Genomic DNA, 24977 nt, shown 5'->3' with positions numbered 1-24977 from the left:
AAATACTCTACCACAGTGCCACTGCTCCACCCCGACACACACATGTATTTTTAATTTACTTTATTTAAGCACCATGGTTTCAAAATTGTTTACTGTTGGGTGTTGGATTTCAGTCATACAATGTACACCATCCCTCACCAGTGCAACCTTCCTGTCATTGATGTTTCCCATTTCCCTCCCACCCCCATCTCCACCCCTACCCTGCTCTAGGACAGGCAAATTCTCTGTTTCTGTCTATCTGTCTCTTTCCTTTAGACACTGTGGTTTGCATTATTCTTTTTTTTTTTTTTTTTTTTTTGGTTTTTTTTGGGCCACACCCTGTGACGCTCAGGGGTTACTCCTGGCTATGCGCTCAGAAGTTGCTCCTGGCTTCTTGGGGGACCATATGGGAGCCGGGGGATCGAACTGCGGTCCGTCCTAGGCTAGCGCAGGCAAGGCAGGCACCTTACCTCCAGCGCCACCGCCCGACCCTGCATTATTCTTAATGGAGGGATGCCTTGCCTGTTAAGTTTCTCCACTGTCAGCACTTAGTTCTTGTCCAGAGCAATCAGTTCCAACTATCATTGTCCTAGTACACCCTTTTCAAATCTAATTGTACTCACCACTCTTTGTGACAAGCATTCTATCCTGAGGTGGATCTCCTGACCTTTGTCTTTATTGTCTCTGGGTATTATTAACATACTTTATTATATTCCACAAGTGAGTGAGATTATTTTATGTCTACCCCTGTCCTCTGGCTCATTTCACTCAGCATACTAATTTCCATGTCCTTGGGGTCTGAGCAGTGGCGTGAGTGAGCAATAGGGCATTTACCTGCACATGCTAACCTAGAACAGATGGCGGTTAGATCCCCCAGTGTCCTCTATGGTCCCCCAAAGCCTGGAGCAATTTCTGAGCACATAGCCAGGAGTAACCCTGAGTGTCATTGGGTGTGGACCAAAAACCAAAAAAACAAAACAAAACAAAAAAAACAACCCAAAACAAACAAAAACACTCCATGCCATTCATGTATAAGTAAATTTTATGACTCTATTTTTCCTAAAGGTTGCATAGTATTCCACTGTGTAGCTGTACCATAGTTTCTTTAGCCAATCATTTATTGTCAGGCACCTGAGTCAAAACAACTTTTTTTTTCTTTTTGGGCCACGCCCTGTGTCGCTCAGGAGACCATATGGGAGGCAGGGGATTGAACCAAGGTCAGTCATGGATCAGCCGCGTGCAAAGCAAATGCCCTACTGCTGTGCTATCACTCCAACCCCAAAACTGACAAAATCCACAACCCTGGCAATTTTAGTGTTTTATCTTCTACAATGGCAGGTTGAAGTGAGAAGTCTCCAGTGCAATTCTACTCCAGACAAGGTTTCATTGAACACTATTCTACTTCTAAACTACACAAAAGGAGCAGAGAGACAGGAGAGGAAGACAAGCTATACATTGAAAGGTTAAGATAAAAGTCCACATTCTTCTGATTCCTGAATGTTTCCCAACTTACACTTCTCTAGAACTAGGCATTACTTACTTAACGCAGCACAACATTTTACAGATAATGACCCAAGGTGAACATGAAGGGGTTAGTCTATTCAAAATGAAAGTAAAGGAATTACACAACAGAAATGAACTTGTATCTCTTGCTACATTTGACACTTTCCAACTACACAAAACTACACCTATGTACCAAAAAGTAGTACCCAGTAAAAATTTTCTAGCAAATTAAGTGTAGAATAGACAGAAAATATTTCTAGTCACGATGATGAATCTCCAAAGGAGGAAGTAGTATCATTAGGATCTTGAAGGATGAATAGAAATGCAATCAATGAAAATTAACAATGGACTGTAAGAGAAAAGGGACATTTTGGACAGACAACAGAAGTCAGATCATACTGTTTCAGAAGCAGAAAGAAAGGAGCACCAATGCAGAAGACAGCAAATCATGTTTAAAAGTTAATCTTTTTTTTCTATCACTTAAAATAATTTGAACAATAATCATGCTAATAAAAAACACATTTACAGCAAAATCACAAGGACAAGCTAGCTATGAAATTAAATGTAGCTTAAAAGCTCAGACATTTTATCGCTTGTACTATTGCAGTTTTTTCTGGATTAGGATAATGAATCAGTAACTTATGAACATTATTCTAATAAGTTTAGAATTATATAGCCAAATTATATAGCTGGATGTGGAAAAAGAAGGGAAAAACAGAAAGTTTGTGGTCCTTTGTTGCCTCCCTTGCTCTTCAAGTTTTATGGCTCTTTTCAAGTTTCTAGTGTCATTTAAGCATATGCCACACAGAGATGTGAGCTGAGGTCCTAGAACTGTTTCAAATTCTTGAGAAGAAGGTATTGTGATGAAAACTCTGGTGCCCACTTGGACCCACTATAAAATACATGTATACATGTATAACATACATGTATATTTCTGTACTGTCTCCACAGGACTCCAGTAATTTTCCTACCCTGCACATTTGATTTTTTGTTTTTGGGTTACACTCGGCAGCCAGGGGTTACTCCTGGCTCTATGCTCAGAAATCACTCCTAGCAGGCTCGGTGGACCCATATATGGGATGCCGGGATTCGAACCACTGTCCTTCTGCATGCAAAGCAAACACACTACCTCCATGCTATCTCTCCGGCCCCCACGTTTGATTATTTTTCTCCTCCTACAAGTTTTTTCTTTTTTTCTTTCCTAATATAGTAAATCATATTAAAATTTATATTTAATATGTATTATATTAAATGTACACATAATATAAAATTCTTTATTCAAAAGATAAAGACTTAACTACAAAACAGTAACTTTCATTGCTATCAAAAATTCATCCAGTGTCAGAGACAGTATGAGATTAAGTAGTTGACCTTGCATGCAGTTACGCTATGTTTGATCCCCAGTACTACATATGATCTCCTGGACACAACCAGGAGTGATCCAAGTACAGAGCCAGGAGTTAGCCCTGGGCACTATCAGATGTATACACATTCCCCATCCCACAAAAATTAAATCGCTCCATTATACAGTCTTTTGCTTTCATAAGCAAATAATCCTGAGATTACAGGAGTTTACAGGGCATTTTTCCAGGCACTATGTCCTACTATAAATGTGAATGTCCATCTCACAGGTTTCTGGTGTGCTATTCTTGGCCTCCTACACTCATGGTGGCAGGTGGGGCAAGAACAGGTGGAGTCCCTGAGGCATCCTCTTGCTCTCAGCTACCTTTTCTTTCTCCTTTTTATTCTAGAGTACTACCAAACATACTGCCTGCTCTTGATTTTTTCTGTTTGCTATGTCTAAAAATTTCTAGGAAACACTGGCATGTTTCACAGTGTTTTGGATAACAGCTCAAAACTACCCAAAGATATATCACCTCTGGCAGATCAATTCCCCCTTCTGAGTTTACTCAAGAGAGGGTTATACAAATGACGCTTGGTTTTCCTCCAATTCTACATCACCAATTATCTTACAAATTATAAAACCCCCACATTATATCCTGAAAAACATTTTGAAAAGTTTTCATCTTGGGGACTGGAGCGTTAGCACAGCAATAGGGTGTTTGCCTTGCTTGTGGCTGATTTGAGATGGACCCAGGTTTGACCCTGGCAACCCATATGGTCCTCTGAGCCTGCCAGGAGCGAGTTCTGAGCACATAGCTAGGAGTAACCCGTGAGCACTGCCGTTTGTGGCCCAAAAACCAAAAAAAAAAAAAAAAAAAAAAGTTGTTTTCTTTACTTCAGTTGTTTTGGGGTCCATTCCAGTGGTACTGAAGTTAGGGGACTTCGACTTAAATAAACAAGGTATGGGTATGGACTCTACCATTTGAGCCATATTCCTGGCCCTGAAAAGTAACATATATGAAAGGGGGAGGGGTTAAGGACAAATATTTAAAGTGAGACTTAAAGATTGCTCATGGCATCTAATTATTCTCATTTAACAAGTCTGACTGGGTACCAGATATGTTCCAGTAAACTTAGACTGATATTGGAATTACAATTAAAGTGGAAACGTATTCTACCTGCTCTGGTCCAACTCAGTCTACTGAGAACCCCAAACAAAAAACTCAGCTAAAATGGGATAAGAATGCAAAAAAAACCACAGCTATAATGGGATAAGAATGCAAATAGGGAGATATACATTGTGATTAGGTATTTGAGAAGTGCCATTCTAGCTTTTGTGTGAAAGCTGAGTGCAGGAGATGACATCAAGACAAAAGTTAAATAAGTGAAGGAGTGGAGGTAGAGTGGGTTGCACAAGTGTATGCGTGTGTGTGTGCGTATGTGTTTGTGTGACACTCAGAATAGCAAGTGTGGGAATAAAGGACTTGAGAATGATATGGTGAGAACTTGAAGTATCAATTTGAACCTAGGATGAAAGGCCAAATCAGAAGTCCATGGTTGAGAGCAGACAATAAACTGAGAAGGAAATTACAGTGACTACTGGACTAATACTCAGGTGATTTATAAGTCAGTGGAGGGAACAAAGTAGCAGATTTAAAAGCGAATTTCTTTCAACTGTGTTTGGAAAAGTTAAACATGGTTTTCTACAAAGATGAGGCCTTGCTTAAATGATAAGAAAGAATGTACAATAGCATCCTGTTAATGACTGTATTTTTCTTTTAATTTCTGTTATGATTATATTCTATTATTTTATATAGTAATCACATCATACATGAATATTATATGATATACATAATGTATTTCATATATTATTTATATGTTGTATTTTTATAATTCCATTATATTTTTGTGTCCTGATTATATTAAATTGCAACTCTAAATTCTCAAAATTAGATGAGGAAAATAAGCTTAAAGAACTCTTGAAATGTTCTCTTCATTTAAACATACTTTCAGAGGCTGGAGAGAGAGCACAGCAACAGGGCATTTGCCTTGCATGTGGCTGACCTGGGAGGGACAGGTTTGGTTCCTGGCATCCTATATGGTCCCCCAGCCTGCCAGGAGTGATTTCTGAGTGTAGAGGTCAGGAGTGACTCCTGAGCACTGCTGGGTGTGGCCCAGAAACCAATCAATAAATAAAGTTTTAAAAAAATGAGATTATGGTACAAAGAGTATTTTAAAGTTGGATTGTTTAGCATCACTATAATAATTTAATATAATACAAAATAGAGAAAATATAGATAAAATTGTGTGCACCAAAGATTATTTCTTAAAATTATATTTTCATTAAAGCAACAGTGCCGGATGAATTTCAGGAAATTATTTTTCAGGATATATTTTATAATTAACACCTATAAAATAATCTAAAATTGAGCTTTACATAGTAAGTTCTTTCTTAACACTATCCTTATACATAAATTTATACCCTACAAAATAGAATGCACTTCACCATAGCAACAGTTCTATATCAACTCCTACTCAAGTTAGAAAGAGCATATGTAAAAGAAATGAATATTCTGGAATATTCTGAGGTGGATACTGGAATAAATCACTCCATTTGTTTCGTAGAAATTTAAATATGAGTTGTTTCTTTAAAACTTTCTTTCAGTGAGCCAGCAAGCTATTATTAAATATCATAATATGCAATTTTTTTAAGAAGAAAAGATAAAAAAAATAGCACATAATTAGGAATCAAATTGGTTGGCATACTGGGCCATGGGAACAGTAATAGTAGATGATGTTTAAGTAAACTAGAAACCAGTGTCTTAGATAACAGAACTACATTACTTTCTCAAAAAGCTATATCCCACTGTTTTATATATATAATATATGCCATTATCAAAAGTTATAATGATTTAATACTATAAAAACTAAATAAGAGATTCTTATAATCAGTCTTCTTTTTCTTTTTCCTTAATCTCCAGCAGTATTTGGGGATTAATCCTGGATATGTGCTCAGGGATCACTTTTGGAGGTGCTCTAGGGACCAAATAGGGTGGCAGGGATTTAACCTGGGTCAGCTGCATACAAAGCGAACACCCTACCTGCTGTACTATTGCTCTGGCCCACACAATAATCATCATAAAAATCCTCCTCCTCCTCCCTTTCCTCCTCTTCCTCTTCTTCTTTTTATTTTTGAACACCTGGAAGTGCTCAAAATCAATCCTGGCTCTGTGCTCAAGTATCATTCCTGGAGATACTCAAGAGAACAAATGGAATGCTAAGCATTCACATGCAAAGCAAATGCCCTACCCACTGTAGTACACTCCAATTACACAGTCTTCTTTTTTGTTTGCTTTGATTTGGGGCCACACCCAGTGGTGCTCAGAGGCTATTCCTGGGTCTGTGCTCAAGGTTCATTCCTGTCAGTGTTGGGGAACTGAATGGAATGCTGGGGATTGAGTCCGGATCAGCAATGTGCAAGGCAAACACCTTACTGTACTGTTACTCCTGCCCCTATAGTCTTCTTTTTAAGGGCAAAAGAATATTAACTTGGTCTGATAAAGTAAATTAAAAATTTACTATTCAAAGTGAATGAGTTTACAGACATTGAGGGGTCAATATCAATAAATCCTTGTTTCTGTGATATTAAAATGCAACATTAGAGAAAATACTAAGCATTTCATTTCACTTTCTACCCTTGCAGACAGCCAAATTGATGGTGTGCAGATCTCTGTCATTCTTGCTGTATTACAGCTCAACATAGAATGTTCTCTATATTCCCAAATCCCTTGACACTCCTCACTTATTCAAACTGTCCCTTGCATCTCACTCTGTCCACTCTCCCTTGATAATTTCCCTGTTTCTAACCTCCTTGCTAAACTTCACACACTAGCATAAACTGAACTCCTCCAGTCTCATTTGGAGGCTGAGCTTTTGCCATATTCTTTGACCATCTCAGGGTTCTGTGACTTTTTTTCTTCTCTTCCACTACAAATCCTATTGTTTCCTTAGATTTCAACATTCACCTGAATGGCAGCTTCACAGACCTTGTTCCCTGACCTTTATATCTCTAAGAACCTTATCCATATTTATATTGTATATTCTGTGACCACTCTAGAATATTCCTACCACTCAGAAGAAGACCACCTCTAAAATCTTAAAGTCATGAATCTCACTTTCTGACACTAACTTTCTCACTTAGTGATGCCTTAATATTAATTCTCTAAGTCTCATTAGCAAATTAGTTTTTTCTATGTTGATATGACTTTATTCCTTGACTAAGTCCTAGTCAGGCTCCTTTGAGTCCTCCTCCCATTGAACTGGTCTCAACCATGGCCCATAAAACTACATCCTTTCAGCACAATTCATTTATCTTTCCCAACTAGAAACCAGAACAAATAATAGAATAGTTTCTAACAGGGCCAGAGTGATAGCACAGCAGGTAGGGAGTTTGCCTTGCATACAGCCAACCTGGGTTCAATTCCCAGCATCCCATATGGTTCCCTGAGCCTGTCAATAGTGATTTCTGAGTGCAGAGTCAGGAGTAACTGCTAAGCATGCAGGGCATGACCCAAAAACAAAACCAAAAACAGAATAGTTATTATCAACTCAAATCCATATCCTTAGGTTAATTACAGTCCCCTTAAGAGTTCATATATAATAAAGCCCAAAACTTCCATAAAAATTTTTCTTTGTTCCAGTCCAAAACAAGTGATGGGCATTTAGTCCTGAACCTCTTCTTAGATAGTTATTTCAGAAAGTTTGGGATTATAAATATTTTCCATGCTTTAAGATATAAAGACAGCTCAAGAAACTAAGAGCTGGTATGTTGACCTTCAAAGATCTCATCATCTTTCCCTTCTTAGTCCCTGATATAACATATCCTTTGGCAGCTGGTAAAACACTAGTGATTAACCAAGTTCCTTCCCTGTTGTTTGATTGTTTTTGTTTGTTTTGATCATATTTGGTGATGCTCAAGGTTTACTCCTGGCTCTGTACTCAGGAATTACTCCTGGTACTGCTCAGGGGACTAGAAGGGATGAAGGGATCAAACCTGGATCATCAAACATGCAAGGCAAGTGCCTTACCCACTGTCCCATGCCTCCACATCCATCTTTCTGTTTTTTATAAACATTTGCTTCCTTTAATTTGCTCGACATCCTCCCACCTACTACTTCTATTCTTCTGCCCTATTCCTCCATTCTTCATTTAAAATATCCATTCATCTCTGCACACAGTCAAGTGGAATTCAGTTCACTCTGAACTCTTTCCTCAGTTGCAATAATATTGAGTAGAAACTTTCCTATTGCTTTAAATTAATGTAGGGCCTTGTTTATCATGGCAAGGTAACTCTATGTAACTCACACCCTCTCACAAGCTCACACTTGCTGGTATCCTCAATCCTTTAGGAGAAAAAGAATTTATATTCCTTAATATAGCGTATAAGAAAATTGGCCTCCTCTTTATTACTAAATACTTTTTTTCTCTAGATTCTATGCTACAACCTTACTCAACATCTTTCAGTTCCCAGAATTCATAATACTTGGCCTGGAATATTTCTCTCCTCTTGGCTGGCCTGTGATGACTTGGTTTTGCACCCCCTATTTTAGGTTACGTTCACCTGCCAACCGTAATCATGAAACCCTGGTTTCTTACACTATGGTGTTCACTAATATTTATCACCTCTCTTAGAAGACAGTTCTTTGAGTAATTGAATCTCATGAACTATTCTCTCTTAATACTTGCTTGAACCTCTAGGGCTAAGAGGCTTTCAGAAGTCAGTGTTAAATAAAATTTCAAAATCTTTAAAGTTCAATAATAACTCAATGAAGGGCTAGAGTGGTGGTGCAAGGGGTAAGGCATCTGCCTTGCCCACGCTAGCCTAGGACGGACCGTGGTTCGATCCCCAGTGTCCCATATGGTCACCCAAGGCAGAAGTAATTTCTAAGCTAATAGCCAGGAGTAACCCCTGCGAGTCACTGAGTGTGGTCCGAAAACCAAAATAATAACTCAGTGAGAGCTCTAGTCCCTTTAACGAATTTTTTTGTCACAGACGTCAATGAAAGCAGCTGATTCTTTCAGAGCACAAACTGACAAAGGTAGGACATAAAACAAATCATATGATATATGCAAAATGTACAAAACCATGGTTTAATTATACCCTATTACAGTACTTAGAAATTTGTAGATAGTAACTCAACTATAGACATTAACTAATTATTATATTATAATATAATAATTATAGATATTAACTAATTAAAATGAACACTTGTGCTAAATCTTTCTATTTATATACATTCCATTTATATGTAGTCCATTTACATATGCGTGTATATGTGTATGCAATACATATATATCACATCAATTTCATATCTGTTTGTAATTATAACTCTAGTCTAAAATCAGTCCTTTGCTTTAATTTTTTGAGGGTTCTACACAACTAGGACCAATCACAATCAATTAAAACCTTGACTCTGGGGCCGGCGCAGTGGCTCTAGAGGTAAGGTGTCTGCCTTGCCAGCACTAGCCCAGGACGGACCGCGGTTGGATCCCTTGGTGTCGGCGTCCCATATGGTCCCCCAAGCCAGGAGCAAATTCTGAGTGCACTGCCAGGAGTAACCCCTGAGTGTTACCGGGTGTGGCCCAAAAACCAAAAACCAAAACCAAAACAAACAAACAAACAAAAAACTTACACCCTGGCTTTAGTAACACCATGAAGACATATAACAACTATTGCAAATTGACACTTGTTGATCTAAGTTCTGATGATTCCATATGCCTTTGTGTTATATAAAAAACAATATGAAGTAAATTTGTTTGTACCTGCATACTAGAGTGGTGGGTGGGAAATTGGGGACACTGGTGAAGAAAAGGCCATTCCTAGTGTTGTTTCAATGCTTGGGCCAAGTCTGACAAAACTGCTTAGGTCAGCAGAACTGGGGAACTACCAGGGTTATACCCAGCAGTTGTTTGGGGGTAACTAGTCCTTTATCTGAGAGCAAATACTGAAGTATATGGTGCAGAGAATCAAAAGTCAGGTTCTGTGCATGTCAGGTAAAAGAACCATTCCTTTGAGCTCTTTCTCTGACACTAGGATTGGCTCTTTTAATGCTGAAGTAATTTGGCTAATTACTTGGTTAAATATAAAAATCCTTACTGGGCATTTAAAAATATAAGACAACATTATTATCATTTTGAGTGGAGAGGGTGCATAATGTGGCTCTTACTGATAAATCTGTGCTATTGGGAACATATTGATTCTGTTCTCCCAGCAGCACGTCAATCACAGGATGTCGGCCATTCTTTATAACAATCTTCTGTTCTTCTTGTACCATTGGTCTGCAAAATGAAGTATATTTTAATTTACTATGCACTGAAATATTCTTTAAATTATCCACTACATTGATATTAATCCAATACTTGAATTAAAAAATTAAATGTCAAAACTCATAATTCCCTTTGAAAGAAAATAATCAACTTTTATCCTCCAAAGCTATAAAATTTACTGATTTGTGTAAATACAAAGTAAAATTATAATTTCATCTCATATTACTTTTCTTCTCCTTTCTTCTTGGTTTTGTTTGGGGACCACATTCAATAGTGCTCAGAGCTTATTCTTGGCTCTGTGCTCAGGGATCACTTATGGTAGTGCCAGGGATCAAATGAGGATCAGCCATGTGCCAGGCAAGTGTATTAACCCCTATCTTATCTCTCCGGCTCCATGCCAGCTATTTCTTTCAGTTTCCTGTTTTCTTACAATCAGTATCAAGGAAATGTTGAGGAACAAACAACCTAAATGATAAAAGAATACCTCTAATATACTTTCAGAAGATTAGAATGGTCCTGGATCTTGTCACTAAATACTTAACATGACAGAATACTTAAAGAATACTTAAAGTATACTACATTTCACTTCACCATATATTACTGCAAAAAATATTACTTGTATATTGTTTCTTGAATTTAAGAAAATTCATTTAGCTATTGACATCTGAATACGTAAAATCTGAGACTCTGGTGAATGAATGTCTTATTACTTTCTTCTTTGATTATTGAGTAAATATAAAAAAATTCTAAATTAAATTCTGTTTCAATGAGAGTTAGAAGCAGACTTCAATGAGAGTGTCAGATTCCATTCTTAGCCTCATGGAAGATGATCTGTTTCTGTAATATTATTAAATTCTTCTTCTTAAATGTACCTGCATAACAAAATCCCAAGAATATCTACTCAGATTTCTCACAGAAAGTGACTAATGTATCTTCTGAGTAAACAGCTTGATATCATCCTTGTGGGGGGAATCTAAAAATCACTGGAGAAAAATTTTTGGTGTTTAATTTTAGAGAGAAGATCTTTATCTTGATAGGTTATGTATTTACTACAAACTGGGGGGGGGGGGAGAGAATCTCTAAGTAACATCAGTTTGAAAATATGACACCGGCCCAGTGGGGCTCAACTGTGAAAGACTGTGAGTGTGACCTGTCTATGTCTGTCTACTGTCCTCTTGCGTGAAACTCTTGCGAGTGGGGCAAGGAGAGGCTCCAGAAACCTCGCTCGCCCAGACGCCATTTTCAGGGAGGGACTTCAGAGCATAAAAACCGGCTAAGCTTTGCAAAAGCCGGCTCCCTGTGTGTGACACCAGGCGGGGAAAATCCGCGAAAGTACACCGGCCCAGTGGGGCTCAACTGTGAAAGGCTGTGAGTGTGACCTGTCTATGTCTGTCTACTGTCCTCTTGCGTGAAACTCTTGCGAGTGGGGCAAAAACAGGCTCCAGAGGAGCACGGCTGCTCCGCTTCGCTACGCGGCCGTGCACTCTTTCTAAGGAAAGAACTCCATTGCAACAAGAAGGAAAAATCACACTAAGAACGGCGCTATATCACAGAAGCAAACATTTCTCTCTGGACTGTCTTCTCTGTTGCATGCTCGGGCCTAAGATTTGACCCAGTGTGAGGCTTCATCCACGGAGGACTCCCCTCCCTAAGAGGCAAGTCAGCCCATCCAGAAAGGGAGGAGCCAGAGAAGTGTGCTGCCTACATCATATAGACAATGAATACCACCACAACACGTAGAAAAACCCACAATACAAGTGTGACAATGGGGAAACAACGCAGGCCAGCATCAGACATAGAGAATGAAGATGACAATTCTGAGGACCAGATAATGACTGACCAACTAATCAACCTCTCAGATAAGGACTATAGACTAGCAATATGGAAGATGCTCAACAGACTCCAAGAAACCATGGATCGAGTTGAACAGAACACTAATAAGAACCAAGAAAATATGAAGGCAGAAATCACAAAACTCCAAACTGAAATAACATGTCAACTAACAGGACTGAAAAAGTCAGTAAACGAAGTGAATGACAAAATGGATAAGCTCTGGGACAGGATATCAGAAGCTGAGAATAGACTTGGTGCTGTGGAAGATGAGATACATAACAATTCCATACAGCAGGAGAGATTGGACAAAAAACTTAAAGCAAATGAGCAGACAATGGAAAAATTAGTCAAAGAATGGGAACAGACGAAAATAGAAGTCTATGATAAGATCAACAGAAACAACTTAAGAATCATTGGAGTCCCAGAGACCCAGGAAGAAAATTTCCAGGAAGAATCAATGGTCAAGAACATCATTAAAGAGAAACTTCCAGAGCTAAAGAATATATGTGATCAAATCCTGCATGCCCGAAGAGTACCAACCAAAAGAGACCCCAGAAAAACCACCCCAAGACACATCCTAGTCACAATGACAAATCCCACAGATAGAGACAGAATTCTGAAAACAGCAAGATCAAAAGGGGAAATCATGTTCAAGCAAGCTTCCCTGAGATTTACAGCAGACCTGTCACCAGAAACACTCAATGCCAGAAAGCAGTGGTGGGATATTGTGACAAGACTGAATGAAATGAATGCTTCACCCAGAATACTATACCCAGCAAAACTCACTTTCCGGTTTGATGGAAGAATACATGGTTTCACAGACAAAAAACAGCTCAGAAACTTCACAGACACAAAACCAGTCTTAAGAGAAAAACTGAAAGACCTAATCTAAGACAAGACTACCCAAAAGACACACCAAATTTTGAAATAAAGATGGCGTTAAATCCCAGGACAATTCTTTCTCTCAACGTCAATGGACTAAATGCACCAGTTAAGAGACACAGAGTGGCTAAATGGATCAAAAAACTCAATCCAACCTTCTGCTGCCTACAAGAAACGCACCTGAATAGTCAGAACAAACATAGACTCAAAATAAAAGGCTGGAGAAAAATTATCCAAGCAAACAACACCCATAAAAAAGCTGGAGTGGCCATACTAATATCAGATAATGCAAACTTTATACTCAGGAAGGTTGTAAGGGACAAAGACAGACATTTTATATTAATCAAGGGGTACGTAGAGCAGGAAGAATTCACTCTCCTAAACATATATGCACCGAATGAGGGGCCAGCAAAATATTTAATACAACTGTTGACAAATCTGAAAAATAATATCAACAACAACACAATAATTGTGGGGGACCTTAACACGGCTTTGTCAACACTGGACAGGTCAACCAGACTGAAACCCAACAAGAATATACTAGACCTGAGGAGAGAAATGGAAGAAAGAGGCCTAGTGGATATATATAGGACACTCCATCCCCAGAAACCTGGATACACATTCTTCTCCAATGTACATGGGACATTCTCCAGGATAGACTACATGCTGGCACATAAAACATACCTCCATAAGATCAAGAGGATAGAAATTTTGCAGACTACCTTCGCTGACCACAAGGCTCTGAAATTATTTGTGAACTCCAAAGGGACTCAGAAGAAACACTTTAACACCTGGAAGTTAAACAGCCTCATGCTCAATAACCAGTGGGTCCGAGATGAAATCAAGGAGGAAATAAAAAGGTTCCTGGAAACAAATGACAATCAAGACACAAACTCTCAGAACTTATGGGACACAGCAAAAGCAGTACTGAGAGGAAAATTTATAGCTTTGCAAGCACACATCAGGAAGGAAGAAGGAGCTTACCTGAGTAGCTTAATGACACAGCTAATAGAACTAGAAAATGCTCAACAAAAGGACCCAAGAATAGGAAGACAGAAGGAAATAACAAAGCTGAGAGCAGAAATCAACGAAGTGGAAACTCAAAAAACAATCCGAAAGATCAACGAAAGCAGAAGTTGGTTCTTTGAAAAAATAAACAAGATTGATAGACCACTGGCAAACCTAACAAAGAAAGAGAGAGAGAGAAACTTGATAACTCGTATCAGGAATGAAAAAGGAGAGATCACTACTGATATGACAGAGATTCAAAGGGTAATCAGAAACTACTTTGAAAAACTCTACGCCACTAAAAATGAGAACCTGGAAGAAATGGATAAATTCTTGGACTCTTATAATCTTCCACGGTTGAAGGAAGAGGATGTAGCATATCTAAACACCCCCATCACCATTGATGAAATTAAAACAGTAATCAAATGTCTGCCGAAAAACAAAAGCCCAGGTCCAGATGGATTCACTAATGAATTCTATCAAACTTTCCAAGAGGAACTACTGCCAATCTTGGCAAGACTCTTTCATGAAATTGAACAAACAGAAACACTTCCAAATAGCTTTTATGAAGCCAACATCACCTTGATACCTAAACCAGACAGAGACGCTACCAAAAAAGAAAATTACAGACCAATATCACTGATGAATGCAGATGCAAAGATCCTCAACAAAATCCTGGCAAATAGGATTCAATGCCTTGTTAAGAAGATCATCCACTACGATCAAGTAGGTTTCATCCCAGGAATGCAAGGCTGGTTTAACATCCGTAAATCTATCAACATAATACACAACATCAATAACAAGAAAAATAAAAACCACATGATCATATCAATAGATGCAGAGAAAGCATTTGATAAGGTCCAACACCCATTCTTGATCAAAACTCTCAGCAAGATGGGAATGGAGGGAACCTTTCTCAATATAGTGAAGGCCATCTACCACAAGCCAGTGGCAAATATTATCCTCAATGGAGAAAAACTGAAAGCCTTCCCTCTAAATTCTGGCACAAGACAAGGCTGTCCTCTCTCACCACTCCTATTCAACATAGCACTGGAAGTACTTGCTATAGCGATTAGGCAAGAAAAGGATATCAAGGGAATCCAGATAGGAAAGGAAGAAGTCAAGCTCTCACTGTTTGCAGATGACATGATACTCTACTTAGAAAACCCTAAAGACTCTATCAAAAAGCTTCTAGAAACAATAGACTCATATAGCAAGGTGGCAGGCTACAAAATTAACACACAAAAATCAATGGCCTTTCTATATACCAATAGTAATAAGGATGAAATGGACATTAAGAAAACAACCCCATTCACAATAGTGCCACACAAACTCAAGTATCTTGGAATCAACTTGACTAAATATGTGAAGGACCTATACAAAGAAAACTATAAAACTCTGCTCCAAGAAATAAGAGAGGACACACGGAAATGGAAACGCATACCCTGCTCATGGATTGGCAGGATTAACATCATCAAAATGTCAATACTCCCCAAGGCATTATACAGATTTAATGCCATCCCTCTAAAGATACCCATGACATTCTTCAAAGAAGTGGATCAGACACTTTTGAAATTCATTTGGAACAATAAACACCCTCGAATAGCTAAAGCAATCATTGGGAAAAAGAATATGGGAGGAATTACTTTCCCCAACTTTAAACTGTACTACAAAGCAACAGTTATCAAAACAGCATGGTATTGGAATAAGGATAGGTCCTCAGATCAGTGGAATAGGCTTGAATACTCAGAAAATGTTCCCCAGAGATACAACCACCTAATTTTTGATAAAGGAGCAGGAAATCCTAAATGGAGCAGGGAAAGCCTCTTCAACAAGTGGTGTTGGCACAATTGGATAGCCACTTGCAAAAAATTAAACTTAGACCCCCAGCTAACATCATGTACAAAGGTAAAATCCAAATAGATTAAAGACCTCGATATCAGCCCCAAAACCATAAGATATATAGAACAGCACATAGGCAAAACACTCCAGGACATTACAGGCATCTTCAAGGAGGAAACTGCACTCTCCAAGCAAGTGAAAGCAGAGATTAACAGATGGGAATATATTAAGCTGAGAAGCTTCTGCACCTCAAAGGAAATAGTGCCCAGGATACAAGAGCCACCCACTGAGTGGGAGAAACTATTCACCCAATACCCATCAGATAAGGGGCTAATCTCCAAAATATACAAGGCACTGACAGAACTTTACAAGAAAAAAACATCTAACCCCATCAAAAAATGGGGAGAAGAAATGAACAGACACTTTGACAAAGAAGAAATACACATGGCCAAAAGACACATGAAAAAATGTTCCACATCACTAATCATCAGGGAGATGCAAATCAAAACAACGATGAGATACCACCTCACACCCCAGAGAATGGCACACATCACAAAGAATGAGAATCAACAGTGTTGGCGGGGATGTGGAGAGAAAGGAACTCTTATCCACTGCTGGTGGGAATGCTGTCTAGTTCAACCTTTATGGAAAGCGATATGGAGATTCCTCCAAAAACTGGAAATCGAGCTCCCATACGATCCAGCTATACCACTCCTAGGAATATACCCTAGGAACACAAAAATACAATACAAAAACCCCTTCCTTACACCTATATTCATTGCAGCTCTATTTACCATAGCAAGACTCTGGAAACAACCAAGATGCCCTTCAACAGACGAATGGCTAAAGAAACTGTGGTACATATACACAATGGAATATTATGCAGCTGTCAGGAGAGATGAAGTCATGAAATTTTCCTATACATGGATGTACATGGAATCTATTATGCTGAGTGAAATAAGTCAGAGAGAGAGAGAAAAACGCAGAATGGTCTCACTCATGGGTTTTAAGAAAAATGAAAGACACCCTTGTAATAATAATTTTCAGACACAAAAGAGAAAAGAGCTGGAAGTTCCAGCTCACCTCAGGAAGCTCACCACAAAGAGTGATGAGTTTAGTTAGGGAAATAACTACATTTTGAACTGTCCTAATAATGAGAATGTATGAGGAAAATGGAGAGCCTGTCTAGAGTACAGGCGGGGGTCGGGTGGGGCGAAGGGAGACTTGGGACATTGGTGATGGGAATGTTGCACTGGTGATGGGTGGTGTTCTTTACATGACTGAAACCCAAACACAATCATGTATGTAATTAAGGTGTTTAAATAAATTAAAAAAAAAAAAGAAAATATAACACTGTGTTTCTCACCACATAAACTCAATTAAATGAATTCAGAATATTGATATGATTTCCCAAGATTTTCACTTTACAATACAATACTGAATGATTGGCTCTAATCTAAAATCTACACTGATTTATGCTATCAAAATTATGTAATGACAAAATGATTCTGAGAGAAAGAAAAACAAACAATAATTCACTAAGAGATGATACTCTAAAAATAAGATAGTTTACAACAATAAATAAACGACAACTTATTAACATTGTATTTAGGTAGAAAATGAAAGAGGATGATGCCATTATAGAATGAAACTTTATATAGTTGGAGATACAGTGTAACACATTAATTGCAAGAACACTATTTGAAGCCCAGAATCACATGATTTCTTGAGCATAACACTGAGGCAGACATAACCTCTAAGCACTGCCAGATGTGAGCTGATCTTATTCGATCCCTGGCTCCTCATGGTAAACCAAGCATCACTCAGTGCTCTAAGCACTCCTGAGGTGTCCTGGATAGTTGCCAGCACAAGCACTAAACTGGTGACCCAGTTGGCAAGGTATTGCTGGAAGTGGCTTATGGGAACCTCTGAGACGGGCCTCAAAACAACGAAACAAAATTGAACTACAAAGATAAAACTGAACTTGGACAAAACTAATTTTAGCTGTAATTATAATATGAAAGATATCAAAATCACTTCCATTCAAACATTTTATTAAGATAAAAAATTTTATAAGACTTTAATTATTGATTTTTTAAATAAATCTTTGAATAATAATTGCTATTATGTACTAAGTGATTGTCATGTGCCTGGCTTTGCTTAGAAGTTTCTCTACATTATTTAAACAAACAAAAAAAAAAAATAAAAAAGGGGCCAGAGAGAGATAGCATGAAGGTAGGGCATTTGCCTTGCATGCAAAAGGATGGTGGTTTAAATCCCAGCATCCCATATGGTCTCCAGAGCCTGCCAGGAGTGGTTTCTGAGTGTAGAGCCAAAAGTAGCACCTGAGCACTGCTGAGTGTGACCCCAAAACAAACAAACAAAAAACAAACGAAGTTTCTCTACATTATTTAATTTAATTTAATTTGCACATCTCTAAAAAGAAGGTATATTTTTTGAGGATCAAGAAAATTAACCTGTTTAAAGTTAGCTATTAGATAACCAAGTATTGATCCAGACTCTATTCCAAAGAAAATACTTAAAACACAAATTCAAATTAAATGAAGTAACTAAAAAATAAAAATAAGAAGTCTAAAGAAGAATAAAATATTTTGGTGGTTTTTCTTTGGGGGGGGGTCACACCCAAAAGTGCTCAGAGACTTCCAATGCTCAGAGCTCGTACTCCCTACGCTATCCTTGGGTATTGCTCCAGAAGAGCTCAGAAGTCCATTCAATGCTAAAGTCTCTTGCATGCAAAGTAGGTGTTCAGCCTCCCTCTCCCAAATTTATTGAATCAAGATCTCTCTATATGACATTTATGTTTACCAAGAGTTGAACATAATTGAATAATTGTAATATTATGACGAAAGTGCTAAAATTAATGGAATAATAGACGTTTATCTAAAGCATTAAAAATGGTGGATAAATAAATAGATTACCGGCAATAATCTCCTAGCTTAGCGACCTTGGCCAGGGAGAAGATGCAGTCAATCGTTGCTAGGTGATGTACTGCTTTACACAAGGAGAGATAATGTTCACCAAAATTCCTATAGAAGAAGCAATAAAATGGTTAGCAAATTGATTTCTTAGACTGATTAAAGCTCTACAATATTATTACAACTTATTGTAACTGATTTCTTATTAGACAACATGCACATGCTCAAAAGGAAACAGGCAAACACAGAAGCTAAAGACACTTCACTTAGCACTTCTTTTGTTTATGTTCGTAACATGATTAATAAGATTCTTTTCATGTCATTTGAATTGAATATCACATACATTTTAAAACGGCTTCTCTGAAAAAATATCTACTCTAATACCGTATTACACATTTCATTTGATCACTTCAACTTAGACATAATTAACACAAACATTTCATTTAGCTTAGATTACATTATGAACTACCCAACTGGGTCAACTTCCTTTCCTGCTTCTCTCTTTATGACATAGCCAACTGAAGGCTAATATTTGAATATTTTTCACACACTAAATTGAAAGTTTCTCTATGGTCGTATCTTTATCTGATTTACTAATTATTACACTCCCCAGCCTATTACCTCGGCATAGAATAGACATTACAATATTTAGTTAAAGGCAAGCAAGCAAAAAATACTACCTGCTTATCGATCTCCAGTAATCATAAATAATGCAACAAATGAAGTTTTAGAATTCAAATAGATAAGGGTCAGTGCCTTGACCATTTCACTAGTTTGCATGTAAAAGTTTCAGCAGTGCTCAGCAGTAAACATCGGGCTCTGTGATCAAGAACCACTCCTGGCAGAGTTCAGAGAACATATATGGAGATAGAACCCAGCTTGGTCACATGCAAGGTAAGCACACAACCTTCTACACTAAAGCCCCAGTATCATAAAAGACTGATACTTGAAAACTGATTCCAAAAAGTACAGAAATGTATGCAGGCATTTTTCTTTTATGCTCACTATTTATTTTTTATTTCACATCACAGATATCTTTTACACATTTTTATTATTTTTCAAAGAGGAGCTACCCAGTGGTACTAGGGGAAGTCAGGATTTTACTCAACAATACTGTGAAGGCTGTGCTATACTGAGGATTGATCTGTGCACTCAAACAGATTACCTGTTTATTCTGAGACATATTTAGAATCAGCCAGATAGGAGAGAGGGCTGGGCAAGGCAATAGCAGAAAAATTTTGTTATCTCTATGTGCTCCATTCTCAAATCTCTGAGTCTATTTGCTTCTTAAATCTAAAATTTCTGTGTTCTTTGAGCAGTGAAAATATCTAGACTAAGCTACCAAGTGAATAGTTTTCTATCATTGTGAGAAAAAAAAATTTGGGAGGGGGAATTTCTTTTTTTTGATTTTATATATATATATATATATATATATATATAAATCCTTCACTAGTGCAACATTCCCATGACCAATATCCCAAGTGTCCTCCCTCCCCACCCCACACCGGCCTGTACACTAGGCAGGCTTTCTACTTCCCTCATTCAGTCACATTTTGTTATGATAGTTCTCAGTGTAATTATTTCTGTGACTGCACTAAACGATCCCTGTAGTGAGCTTCATGTCAGGAGCTGGACCCTCCAGTCCTCCTCTATTTTGTCTCTGAGAATCATTACACAAATGTTTTTCATTTTTCTCAAAACCCATAGATGAGGGAGACCATTCTGTGTTTATTCTCTCTCCTTCTGACTTATTTCACGCAGCATAATAAGCAGGAAATTCATTTCTTAGTGTTATTAAATAGTCTCGTGCAAATGCTTTTCGAATACTAGGCATATTTTAGGTATCAGTTTTATTTTTGAGTGAACTACTTGAGAACAAAATTAATTGATTTATGATATATTTTACACTGTTTTGAGTACATAAAGCCTAATAAATACAATTTATTTATTTCTCACTTAAGTTTCTCAAAGCATCCCAAAGAAATTCCACCAAGAATTTAAGAATTCTTAAGAATTAAGAATCTGCAAAATCCCAGACATAAAATGACAACTTACACTTGATATTGGATGAGTAGCCTCCAGTTGCCATCTGAAAAATGCCTCTTATTTCTGAAGATTACATGCTACAAAATTCTAGCATTCCTAAATGGTTGCTTAGTGATGACCATGCCATATCATTCCTAGTCTCATGTCCATTTAAGACCTAATCACTCATTATTCCTTGGATAGTGGCCAATGCTGTTCCTGTTAAAATTGCTGATTCATTGGGGCCAGAGAGATAGCATAGAGGTAAGGTGTTTGCCTTGCATGCAGAAGTTCAGTGGTTCATACCCTGATATTCCATATGGTCCCCTGAACCTGCCAGGAGCGATTTCTGAGCCTAGAGCCAGGAGTAATCCCTGAGCGCTGCCGGGTATGACCCAAAAATAAAAAAATAAAATAAAATTGCTGATCCAACTTCCTCCTTTCCTGTAATCTCTTTTTTTATAATGATGCGCCTGCTACTGCCTGTTAAAACAACTTTAGCACTAAAAATAAATAAATAAATTTTTCTTGTATTCCTATTTCTCCTTCTCAGATTCTGTCCAGGCCTCCAAGGTCCTAATATATCATTACCTAGTTGCTTTGGGTTCAGGATAACTGTTTCTGATGATGTTCTAATTTCTAGGATTGAAATGAATGACATAGCTTTCAATGGATTTCATTATGTTTGTTTCTTTTCAAAGGGCAGGAATAAGATGATTATTTTGGTATAAAAATTGTTCTCTTGGTAACCATGCCCACAAACGCAGTCACCATGTTCACACCAGGCAAGCTACATAGACTCATTCTTACACTTGAAAATATGGAGCGGCCAGAGAAATAGCCCAGCGGTGGAGTGCTTGCCTTGCATGCAGCCAACCTGGAGGGACTCAGTTCAATTCCTAGAATCCCATATGATCTCCCAGCCTGGCAGGAGTGATTTCTGAGTGGAGAGCCAGGAGTGACCCCTGAGCACTGCTGCGTGTGGTCCAAAAACCAATTAATAAATATATAAAGTTTAAAAAAAATGTAAACCAAGCCCATAAAAAATCATGGGTACACTGGCCACACAACTGAAAGCTAACAATCTCGGAAGGAGAGGATGGCCAAGCACCTCCCCTCCCACCAAAACCACAATTGCTGCATCCATCATCCATGATCACCTCTTTGCCTACGGCCCTGCCTCACCAGTCCTCTATGATTCTCTCTGAGACACCAATCTTACCAAACTCCAGTATTTGGGCTGATAATATCAGGACTTTTTTTGGAGTGAATGCCTGTGCACCCCCACCCCTCTATCCTCTTCCTTCTGCGAGGCCTGACAGCTAAGAACACAACCCACAAAAGCCACAGTATCAGTAATAGTGTTTTGAATTCCTGGACAACTTCATTTGTTTTATGCTGTTCTCCTTATAGGAACACACCAATTTAGAGGCCAATGTGTAGCTAAGGTCATTTAATGTTCTGAAACAAATGAAATAACAGAATGGACAGCTAACAACAAGAGCTTACTAAATCTTCTACCATTGTCTGAATGACTTCAGTGGAGATACAATAATTTTCACAAATTTGCTTGCCACTTTATTTCCTTTTTTCTTTCTTTTCCCTCCTGTTTTCTTTTTAATTTTCTTTCTTCTCTTCCTTTGTTTTTTGTTCTTTTTAAAAATAACTTTGCTCTCAGAAATCCTAAATGGAGCAAAGAAAGCCTCTTCAACAAGTGTTGTTGGTACAACTGGCTAGCCACTTGCAAAAAAGTGATCTTAGACCCTAAGCTAACATCATGTACGAAGGTAAAATCCAAATGGATTAAAAACCTTGATATCAGACCTGATACCATAAGGTATATAGAACAACACATACGTAAAACACTCCCTGACACTGAGACTAAGGCATCTTCATGGAGGAAACGGCACTCTCCAAACAAGTGATAACAGAGATTAACAGATGGGAATATATTAAGCTGAGAAGCTTCTACACCTCAAAGGAAATAGTGCCCAGGATACAAGAGCCACCCACTGAGTGGGAGAAACTATTTACCCCAACATCTATCAGATAAGGGGTTATAATATCCAAAATATACAAGGCAGTGACAGAACTTTACAGGACAAAAAACATCTAATCCCATCAAAAAATGGGGAGAAGAAATGAACAGACAATTTGATAAAGAAGAAATACAAATGGCCAAAAGGCACATAAAAAAATGCTCTACATCACTAATCATCAGGGAGATGCAAATCAAAACAACTATGAGATACCACCTCACACCAGAGATTGGCACATATTACAAAGAATGAGAACAAGCAGTGTAGTCGGGGATGTGGAGAGAAAGGAACTCTTATCCACTGCTGGTGGGAATGCTGTCTAGTCCAGCCTTTATAGAAAGTGGTATGGAGATTCCTCCAAAAACTGGAAATTGAGCTTCCATACAATCCAGCTACACCACTCCTAGGAATATACCCTAGGAACACAATAATACAATACAAAAATCCCTTCCTTACACTTATATTCATTGCAGCACTATTTACCATTGCAAGACTCTGGAAACAACCAAGATGCCCTTCAACAGATGAATGGCTAAAGAAACGGTGGTACATATACACAATGGAATATTATGCAGAAGAGATGAAGTCATGAAATTTTCATATACAAGCAATCTACTATACTGAGTGAAATAAGTCAGAGAGAAAAAGATGCAGAATGGTCTCACTCATCTATAGGTTTTAAGAAAAATGAAAGAAATTCTTGCAATAATTTTCAGAGACAAAAGAGAGGAGGGCTGCAAGTTCTAGCTCACCTCAGCTCACCACAGAGTGATGAGTGCTATTAGAGAAATAACTACTTTGAGAACTATCCTAACAACGAGAATGTATGAGGGAAATAGAAAGCCTGTCTAGAGTACAGGTGGGGGGGTGGTGGAGAGGAGGGAGATTTGGGACACTGGTGATGGTGATGGAAATGTTGCACTGGTGATGGGGGGTGTTCTTTACATGACAGAAACCCAACCACAATCATGTTTGTAATCAAGGTGTTTAAATAAAATACTATTTAAAAAAATAACTTTGCTCTCACTTATCTGGAAACAAATGTATTATGGTTAACTATGTCTACTATGTGATTCACTTTCTTTAAATAAAATTAAAAAAATAAAATAAACTGTTATTTCTCAATTATTTAATCAAGACATGAACAAAAATTATCATAAAGCTTAAACATCTCCCTAACTCTAAAGGAGTCTTGTTTTAATTCTTAGTCTGTGTATTTGCTATCCTCTGCCAAATTTCAAAAAGATCAATCAAATTTATAACAATGACAAACTGGAAAACAGATAATCCAGAAAGCAATCAGATAGGCTGTGGCTATACTGTAACAAGATAATTTTATCACTAAGTTACCAAGAGGTTTATGGATGGTGCCAAAGTATTATGATTTAATTTCTGTCTTAAGAGAATGGTTGGGTGCATATGAAACAGATTTAAACATCATTTTTTTAAATTTTTTTATTTAAACAACTTTATTACATACATGATTGTGTTTGGGTTTCAGTCATGTAAAGAACACCACCCATCACCAGTGCAACATTCCCATCACCAATGTCCCAAATCTCCCTCCTCCTCACCCAACCCCCACCTGTACTCTAGACAGGCTTTCTATTTCCCTCATACATTCTCATAATTAGGATAGTTCAAAACGTAGTTATTTCTCTAACTAAACTCATCCCTATTTGTGGTGAGCTTCATGAGGTGAGCTGGAACTTCCAGCTCTTTTCTCTTTTGTGTCTGAAAGTTATTATTGCAAGAATGTCTTTCATTTTTCTTAAAACCCATAGATGAGTGAGACCATTCTGTGTCTTTCTCTCTCTCTCTGACTTATTTCACTCAGCATAATAGATTCCATGCACATCCATGTATAGGAAAATTTCATGACTTCATCTCTCCTGACAGCTGCATAATATTCCATTGTGTATATGTGCCGCAGTTTCTTTAGCCATTCATCTGTTGAAGGTTATCTTGGCTGTTTCCAGAGTCTTGCTATGATAAATAGTGCTGCAATGAATATAGGTGTAAGGAAGGGATTTTTGTATTGTATTTTTATGTTCCTAGATTTACACATCATTTTTAAATGGAGTAGCCATATATGTTTACCATCATATGTGCATGAGTAGCAAAGAATATTTTAGTTGCAATGCATCTTAAGATATTTGAACTATATGGGATATTATAATTCAGTGCCTAAAGTATTTTCAAGTAAATCTGTTCATTGTTTACAGGCCATCTTCTAGAGCACAGTAAGTTCCCATTCACA

The 24977-nt window shown here is 37.8% G+C and overlaps 1 protein-coding gene across 1 annotated transcript in view; it reads right to left on the bottom strand.

Moving 5' to 3' along the window:
• Positions 1 to 24977, bottom strand: part of MSH3 (mutS homolog 3) — a 173480-nt gene that overhangs the window by 32720 nt on the left and 115783 nt on the right. The window contains exons 18-19 of the mRNA XM_049766040.1: positions 18657 to 18764; positions 10053 to 10164 (exon numbers count right to left, since the gene is read on the bottom strand). Coding sequence (XP_049621997.1) covers positions 10053 to 10164; positions 18657 to 18764 — 220 coding nt within the window. The remainder of the gene's footprint in view (positions 1 to 10052; positions 10165 to 18656; positions 18765 to 24977) is intronic.

The sequence above is a fragment of the Suncus etruscus genome, chromosome 2 (genome assembly GCF_024139225.1).
Source record: "Suncus etruscus isolate mSunEtr1 chromosome 2, mSunEtr1.pri.cur, whole genome shotgun sequence".
NCBI lineage: Eukaryota > Metazoa > Chordata > Mammalia > Eulipotyphla > Soricidae > Suncus > Suncus etruscus.
This window is presented reverse-complemented; position numbering and strand designations above follow the sequence as displayed.